Source organism: Cotesia typhae, unplaced genomic scaffold, assembly GCF_013202065.1.
Source record: "Cotesia typhae breed Kobodo isofemale line unplaced genomic scaffold, CoteBio_Ctyphae contig_28, whole genome shotgun sequence".
Classification (NCBI taxonomy): Eukaryota; Metazoa; Arthropoda; class Insecta; order Hymenoptera; family Braconidae; genus Cotesia; species Cotesia typhae.
Genome location: NW_027423736.1, coordinates 119,540 through 129,079, shown reverse-complemented (window position 1 = coordinate 129,079; position 9,540 = coordinate 119,540). Strand labels below are relative to the sequence as shown.

General features: G+C 38.6%; 1 protein-coding gene across 1 annotated transcript; it reads right to left on the bottom strand.

Annotated features, from left to right (window-relative positions):
* Nucleotides 1–6,403: 6,403 nt before the first annotated feature.
* LOC141525897 (histone H3-like) lies at nucleotides 6,404–7,849 on the bottom strand. Its single transcript, XM_074240591.1, has one exon. It carries the CDS (start codon nucleotides 7,800–7,802, stop codon nucleotides 7,392–7,394), a length of 411 nt encoding a protein of 136 aa, XP_074096692.1. The 5' UTR covers nucleotides 7,803–7,849; the 3' UTR covers nucleotides 6,404–7,391.
* Nucleotides 7,850–9,540: the final 1,691 nt, after the last annotated feature.

Sequence of the window (9,540 nt, the reverse complement as noted above, 5' to 3'; positions counted from 1 at the left end):
ATATCTTTATCAAAAATAGTGAGATTATGAAAGTTTGGTCTGCATACTAGATCAGATACATTGTATCGCCCTTGCCACTTTGTTCTTAAATATACATCTTTATATTTTCTTACATTCTCTATTGTCTTTCCAAAAACCGCATTATTCATTAATTTACAAAAATATTTTTCAAACTCATTTTTTGCAAGCTTTCGACATTCAGTATTCTCATCAATATATGATTTGAACCACTCTGATTGCTCAAATTTTAAGACTCGATGTATTTTCTTAAGAACTAAACCTAAGTCTAAACATTGTTTCAAATTTTTATAGTGAATAACATAATTATTTTTATCATACAGAGTAGTTGTAAGTTTCTGTTGTTTGCTATCATGTGGTACAAAATGTTCTGGGCATAAGGGTAGATCTTTGTGTAGATCATGTAGTTTCTCAGGATAGTGTAGATCTACTTCAAGGATGTAGCCTACACTTTCATCATCGTTGAAAAACTGATCTACATTATCTACATTTTCAAACTATTCAAATTTACCCTTGGGTAAAGACATACTCATCGCTGCGCCATACAAATTATTTACATCATAGTACATCAGGTAAGTTTCAGGGTTGTTTGAATCAAAATCTTTACCCATGTACCGGTTGTTAGCTTCAGCGTGTCTATTAGCACACGTCGATACCCCACTGCGAATACCATTTTTTAATGAAAAGAAGCATCTCAGGTCTTCAAGTTCTACTTCAGTATGCTTTAACATTGCAGAGTTCGAAAAACCTGGTGCTGTATGAAAATGTAGGGCATCTAAATTGTATGTCTTAAAACAACTATGTCTAAAGTTTCCAAAGACATCAGCCAAGAGAAGAACGTCAGTCTTCAAGTGTAAGTCCGAGTACTCTCCAAGCGTGTTAATATTAAATTCATTCCAAACTACTTGAGCAAAGCATAATCATCATCAGAAATAGTTGAATTTGTTAATTTTGAATAAAATGAATTCTGGTCAGGTAACTCTGTCACGTCTAGTCTGTTAATACTGTCAATGTACTCATACAGGAATACACCCTTACGTATTGCTAATTAGAATTTTTTAGGGTCAGGGTAGTGTATTTGCGTAATCTATTTGTCTTTGTCATCGAGGTATGAAGCTAATTTTTTCTAAGCTGGAGGCCATGAATCTGAATGAATCAATAAATCTTAAAGTGACTGAAGTATCTTAAACTGATTTTGTAAATGAAATGTAACGCTCTTTATTGATTGGTGTTGCATAAGTACCAAATGTTCGCGCCAGAACACTTGGTAAATCTGCACTCTACTGCATCAGTGGTGCTGCGACTGACGCGCACCCTGATAATCAACTCCCCGAGGCATATAGACGGTTACGCGCCAACCGGCATAATTATTCTACACGCGGTGGCCAGCTACACGTGCTCAGTATATATAAACTTACTTAGTGCATCTTTGTGCAATCCAACACTTCTCCAAGGTTAATTCTTCATCATTGAAAATACAGGTACCAATTTTTTATCTGACAATAATTATTTAACAATATTCTGATCAATAATATAATTAAATAAGTAACCTCTCGATCAGTGTGGCCAGATCGTGCGATTTTTTTACCCCCTCTTTGGCGTCGCGCGCGCCTCGGACACAAGCAAGCGATGCGTGTCTGTGAGTCGGAAAACCGAGCGGAGCCGAAGGAATCCGAGAAAGTCGAACGAATCGAGGGATATAAACCTCCTGCCACACGAAACAGAGGAATAACTCACACAACAGTAGCTCTCTGTTCGTGTGAAATTCTAAGAATCCGATTTCAGCCGAAACATACAGCGGGAAAAATAATGTTTTAATTTTTATTAAAATAAATAAATAATGCTTTTTTGTTAAAAACATGTAGGTTTAATTTTTTTTTTTAATATAAAAAATAAATTTTTGTTTATCAATAAAAATTAAAATACAAAATTTTTTTTTCTTAAAAAAATTAATATCAATTTTTTACGCTGTTATTAATAATAATAATTTATTATTAAATAACAATAATAATAATAATAATTATTATTATTAGTATTATTATTATTATTATTATTATTATTATTATGGTAACTGGAAATTCCCAAACGCAGTTTTTATATTATTTCTTACTTTTATTCGATACAACGTCTGATGGCTACGCGACGTAAGTGTAAGCTTACGCTGGCGAAACTTTTGAGATCGAGTCCTCGCCCGATCAAATTTTTTTTTTATTTTGCTATACTAACAATAATAATAATAATAATAATAATAATAACTGTTATTATTTTTATGAATAATAATAACAATGGTTATTTGTAATAATTATTACTAATAATTTTGGTTACTGGGAATTCCCAAACGCAGTTTTTATCTTAGTTCTTACGTTTCCGTGGCAGGTCCTACGATGGCTACGCGGCGTAAGTGTAAGCTTACGTCGCGTAGCCATCAGCCGTCGTATCGAATAAAAGTAAGAATTAATATAAAAACTGCGTTTGGGAATTTCCAGTTACCATAATTATTATTATTATTCTTATTATCATTATTATTATTATTATTATTATTATTATTATTTGTTATTAATTGCTCAGGGGGGGGGGGTTTTCCCCGGAGTCCGACTCTCCGAGGGCCCAGCCTGAGCGCCATCCATTACTGCTGCACCACTCCGCACAACAAGGCGGTTAGTGAGTGCAGCAGGCCAAATTCATTTGCCTAAGTAGACGCAGGGATCCCAAAATGACAGCCTTTTGCATCCGCACTGCTAGAGACACGGCTGCTGAACTGCAAGCCGGTATCTTCGCAAGTGAAGATACAAAAGACTGTTTCATCCCTCCAAGGACGTCGACAACCAATACGACGAGCTTGACACGGTAACCTGGGTAGAGTTTGCCAATTTCAAACAGGAGATCCTGATATATCTGGTGTTTGTGCTCTTCTTTGGCCGAGATATTGTATTCGGCTGGGGCCGAAAACTCAATGACATAAATGTCACGAGTAGCCTTGTCGAAGAGCACAATATCAGGTTTGTTGTGGTCAATCCGCCGGGTTGTTGCGAATGGTATGTTCCAATAAATTTTGGAACTGTCATTCTCAACAACCTGCGGAATATCTCCGGGCAGATAAGGCAGCACTGGTGTCTCATCGATACCGTAGCTATATCTGAGATGATAATAGAGTACTCGCAGGGCAGCATTGTGACACTGTATGTAGGCACCTCTTGCCAGCACAGGACATGCCGACAAAAGGTGCATCAGCGTCTCTGGATGTTGTTTACACGTCCGACAGGACGTGTCCGGAAGCTGCGCCTGGAGCACCTTGCTACGGTATTCGAGAGTGTTGATAATACCATCTTGGCAGGCAAATATAAACCCTTCGGTCTCGGACATCAGGCCAGCTGACTTCAAGAAGGAGAATGTCAGCTGGGTGGACAAGCCATGGTCACGGACGTGTTTGAAATACACGCTGTGCATAGACTTGTCCATGTGTTCACCGAGGAGTTTTTTCTCCTCGGCTATCCTGACGACGCTCTTGAACTCCTTTTTCGGGAGTTCAATGAGAGCGTTTATTTCTCCGAGACCTAATGTATTTGCCGCGTAGATTGCTGCCTTATACAAGAACGATCCCTTCCGCGCATTTTCATGACTATGAACAAATTGCATCAGGAAGTCGTCCTCGTCTACTGTGAAATTGGCAACCTCGTATGTTAAACCCAGAACCAAACGATCGTGAAGCCACTCTAAGCTCTACAATCCTCTCCCTCCGATGTTCCGGGAAAGGTACATCCTGGCGACTGATGAGTTAGGGTGCATGCTCTGATTCATATTGATGACTTTACGGGTTTTGATGTCGAGATCTTTCAACTCATTTCGAGGCCATTTCAGGACCCCAAAAGAGTAAAGTAGGACCGGGACAGCAAGCATGTTAGTAGCTGAGACTTAGTTCTTGCCGGAAAGTTCTGATGACCAGATCTTCCGCAGTCTCCTAACATACTCGCTGCGAAGAGTTGTTCGGACGTCAGAGACGGCATGCATTCGCCGCTCTTCAATCCCTAGATATCTGTACAACTCTCCGGCGTCTAATTCTCTTAAGACGCTCCCATCCACTAATTCGACATCTCCACCCGTATCAGAGCACTTACCCTTCGCCAGGTGTACGACCGCACACTTGTCCAACCCAAAAGACATTCCGACATCTCGTGTGTACTCTGCTACGATGTTGAGGGCCGTTTGTAGATGATCTTTGTTGGCACTGTATATCTTTAGATCATCCATAAACAGTTGGTGAGTGATCGAGTATACTCGATCACTCGGTGGCCCCGCAGAGTACCCACGAGTTTGTCGGAGGGCAACAGATATCGGCAGCAGTGAGATGCAAAACAACAGAGGGCTCAGAGAATCTCCCTGAAAGACGCCTCTCTTGTACTGAACAGCTCCGGTAACGTGCAATGCATTTCCACTTCCTATGTGAAAACGCGTTCGCCAGAGCTGCATCGTACGTTGTATGCATCCCACTGTTTGGCGATTGATTCCGAGGCATTTGAGCAGATAGAGAATCAACTCATGTGAAGTTGAGTCAAATGCCTTACGGTAGTCAATCCAGGCCATGGACAGGTTGCGTTGGTAGTAGATTGCGTCTTGAATGACGCATCTATCTACCAACAAGTTGATCTTGCAACCTGACACGCCCTGTTTACTGCCACGTTGTTCGTATATATGTTGCCACACAGGCTCTATCTCCTGCAAGTTACGATTATGTAAGATTTTTATAAAAATCTTGTAAACCGCATTCAAGCAAGTGATAGGCCTGTAGTTCTTCGGGTCGGACAAGTCACCCTTTTTAGGGATGAGTACGGTTCGCCCTTCTACCAGCCAGTCTGGAATTGGTTCGTCGCCCTGAATGTATGATGTAAAAATCTGGGCCAGATGAGCATGTGTAGAAGAAAATTTCTTCCACCAGAAGATGTTTATGCCATCTGGACCCGGGGCAGCCCAGTTCTTGCTGCCATTCAGGGCTTTACGAACCTCTTCCACACTAACTGCAGGGCTCTCTTCGGCGATATCCTGCCGTCGGTGTTCTCGACAGAATGCCTCGAAGTCGTGCAGAGCTGGAGTATCCGGGTTCACGTTTGGTTGATCTCCGTACAATTCACTCCAAAAGGCTTCCACTCGCTCAGATGATGGATAATTCTCGGGAACAGCGGTCTTAGGTGACAGAAAGCGTGAAGGGTTGGATCGAAACAAAGAGTTATCGATCAACCGCTTCAGCCTTTTCTCTAGTGACTTTTTGGAAGCCACCAGAGCCCGCAACCTGTTAAGAGACTCTTCTTTGATGACAAGAAGAGTACTCTTGTTCAGTGTGTGATGTTGCCTTCGAAGTTCTGCCGCCAGGCGACGAACTTTTGGCGTGTATGGTCTTTGAGTACTAACATACTCTATCACACACTGAATGCGGGAGACTTGTTTCCGAGAAATGTCAATTTTGTGTCAATTATTATTATTATTATTATTATTATTATTATTATTATTGTTATTTAATAATAAATTATTATTATTAATAACAGCGTTATTATTCCCCTCGATTCGTTCGACTTTCTCGGATTCCTTCGGCTCCGCTCGGTTTTCCGACTCATAGACACGCATCGCTTGCTTGTGCCCGAGGCGCGCGCGACGCCAAAGAGGGGGTAAAAAAATCGCACGATCTGGCCACACTGCTCTCGATTGTTTTATGCCGGTATCTTGGGATCATTTGTTACATATTATGTTAATTATTTTTCATGTACAATCAGCATTCACAAGAGATTGAATAATATTCAGTATTAATAATATAAAGCATGCGTGACTCATCAACTTAAAATTTGTCATCAGTACAAGTCGTTGCCATACCTGGATGAGGTGATGTCACCAATCACCAGGTATGCAAATAATCTTTTAATCTCTAGCTTTCTCTTGCGCTCTTGTGAATGCTGATGCAGTTCAGTTATCGTTCATCTCTTCTCCGTGCTCTCCACTCGTATCATTGCTCGTAATAATTATTGTCGCGTCATTAATATTATTTATTGTGAAAAAATAACAAATCAACAAATTCTTGCAATTAATTAGATCTGATCTAATAATCAAAATGTCGTTAACTTGATTAATTCAACGTTCTTATAAAACTAAAATTGATAGTTGTGTATGGTGCCAATATATTAATAACTCGTCTTTATAATTAAAATTACAGTATTCTAACATGCTTTATGTAATAATAATTCTCATTACTTAATTAAATAGTTCAATTAAATTAAGAAGTTAAAATTATAATAGTTATTAAGAATCAAAGTATTCACTAATTTTAAGCTGTGGTATTCTATATAATAAACGAGAAACCAAGAATGAGTGATTACAATTTCTTTCCAACACCCAGATCCGGTAAAAAATAAATATTTAATGTTAAGTTTAATTTACAATTGGTAACAATGTAATTTCACCTTCAAATACTGTAGCTAAGGATTTAATTATGAAGTGTGAGTCATAACCGGATAAATTATGAAAGACAACTGGGATGATAGTAGATTTTTGATGATTAATGTTACATGATTTATGTGCAGCATCTCTGTAATTACCTGTGAAGTAACAATGATTATAAACTTTATCAGTAGGAGATGTTATAGGCTTTTTACAGATATGACACACAGTTGCCTAGTTGTCTCTTTCTTGTTGCTCTCTGGTTAAGAGTTTCATTTTGATATGATTCTTTAAAATTTTTTCAAAGTCTAAAGCTAATGATTCTAATTGTTTAACGAACCAGTTGATGCAATCAGGAGAACGGTTTAATTCAAATTTGGAGAGTGTGTTATTATAGCTGCAATGTACATAGTAAGCAATACTGTGTGGAACATGTTTACGAACTGTCTTTTAATCATCTCCCGGGAGTTCGAATGTGCATTCAAGATCTGCGTAAACTACAAACGGTACAGTATTTTTGAACTTAAAATCTTTGAATTTTAAAAATTTATTTTTTTCACTAGGAAATTCCATGCGGACTTTGTGAGATTTAAAACAATCTCCTCGGTGTTCTAAATAACATTTTTCTAATTTAGAATGATTCAAACAACGATCACAAAAATACAATCTATGTCTACCTAGAGATATCTGACTTTTAATTAGTCCAGAAAGATTATGTATCAATGCAAAGTGATAGACTGACTCAATGTTATCTAAATTCTCAGTATAATTTACACTTTTTTTAATCATTAATAAATGAATTGTCGGTATTTCTGACTCGAAGTTACTTAAATATAATGGGATAATAGTACTTTATCCCATTAAATATAATGGGATAATAGTACTTTATCCCGTTAAATATAATAGGATAATTCACTTTTGTTTGAATTTAAAAAGGTCGCTCAAGATTAAAATTAAGCACGTTCTCCTCTGATGCGACGAGCCAACTGGATATCTTTGGGCATGATGGTAACACGCTTAGCGTGAATGGCGCAAAGGTTGGTGTCTTCGAAGAGACCGACGAGGTAAGCCTCGCTGGCTTCCTGAAGGGCCATCACAGCAGAGCTCTGGAATCGCAGGTCGGTCTTGAAGTCCTGAGCAATCTCACGAACGAGACGTTGGAATGTCAATTTACGGATCAACAGCTCAGTGCTCTTCTGGTAACGACGGATCTCACGAAGAGCCACAGTCCCCGGACGGTAACGATGGGGCTTCTTGACTCCTCCAGTAGCTGGCGCGCTCTTGCGAGCGGCCTTGGTAGCGAGTTGTTTGCGAGGAGCCTTGCCTTCAGTCGACTTACGAGCGGTTTGCTTGGTTCTAGCCATGGCAGAAGAATTTGTCTTGAGTTAGGACGTATCACAACGGAATTCAACGAAGACTGATATATATATATATATATATATATAATAAATATATCAGACTTTTTGCCCGTGAATTCAGAATCTATACCATATACTTTAATGCCAAGGTCATTCATTCTTTCAAATTTTGGTACATCATTAAGCTTAATTGGAAATTAAATACCTTCATACTTTAATCTGACGCTAAAGTAACGATAACTTGTAGGGTCGCCCGGAACCAATACTGGTGGATGCAAGGCGGCGTTGACATACCACAGGAAGCAGAACTCATCATTGTTTTGGATGTTCGTAACCGCATTCTTCTTGATAATATCCCTTGGTAATCTGACGAAGGTGGAGTTTCCAACTTGGGTTGGTGCGAATCACCAATTGGTGACATAGTCACCATCAAGGTGTTCGGTCCAAGCAGACTCCATCCGGAACCCTTATTCTCAAAATCTTCAATTCTTTGAAGTAATTTGTCGTAGACATGTTGATTAAACCAATCCTGAAAAGATGTGGCAGGGAGAATCTCACGGCTTTTGGTTATGAAAGACTTTCGCTCTTCTACATCTTCTTGTTTCTGGAATGTGCAAAAGAGTTCAACATTTACTTTCAGCTCTGCCAGATCTCTCAAGACACTATGTACCTTGTTGATGATGATGTCCTGTGAGGCCTGGAGAAATGATGCTGGATCTTTGTGACGCTGGTTGATAACACATCCAGTCTGGATGTTACCAGCAAAATCATTCTCCAAGTCCTTCCATTTGACTCCTTGGTTGAGATCTCCACCAACAACTTGGTTACCGAGTCTGGAGAACTGATCGGCAAACCAGTTAAGTTGGTTGATGTGTACTTGAACCCTACGTCTCACATGAATCGTTGTCTCCGGATCCAGTAATATTGTGTTGAAGTACTCAGTGGTATCGTTGCACACTCGTGAACACCTTTGACGATGTTCATCATTGAGCTGCTCTCCCAACAAATCAGCATATGAGACTGCAATAATGTCTACCAAGTTTTTGAGAGCCTCGATGAGGTTATGTTGCGCCATTTTGGGAAGATAAGCACTTCACTACTGTCTATTTACACAATATGGTAGGTTATGTACACTATTTATAGGTTGTATACACTTTTTAGAGATTATGTACACTGTTTATAGGTTATGTACACGGCTTATAGGTTATATACACTGTTTGTAGGTTATATACACTATTTATGGGTTATGTAGACTGTTTGTAGGTTATATACACACTGAATTTAGACGAAACTATACACACACGATAGTTTTTGGCACACTGGACTATACTCGCGTACTTCACAACAATGAACTTCACTATACTGTGACGGTAATGAGTGTGAGTACGAGTGAGACGGCGGAGCGGCAGAATATATTTTGATTTATTTTATTGTTTCCTTATAATTATTATCATTATTATTATTGTTATTTGTTATTATTAATACCGGAGTGTATTTATTAATTAATTATTGGCGTACCAAATATGTTTTCTTTTGTTGTTCATGAGTTTAATTTACACTTTTTGTATTTTGTTTAAAATAATGATCATTTATTATTGTTCATTAAGATTTAAATATCACGAATTATTTTTTGTTTAATGGAAAGTTTCTTTTAGTTCTAAAATATTTGACTGCGATTCAGTATTAAATTAATTATTTGAAAATGCGCGCGAATTTTTGAGTTCGCCATCGCGGCGAGAGGTGG

Bases quoted from the DNA above. Each gene is read 5' to 3' on its own strand.
- LOC141525897 (XM_074240591.1), bottom strand. From the start codon at position 7,802: ATGGCTAGAACCAAGCAAACCGCTCGTAAGTCGACTGAAGGCAAGGCT.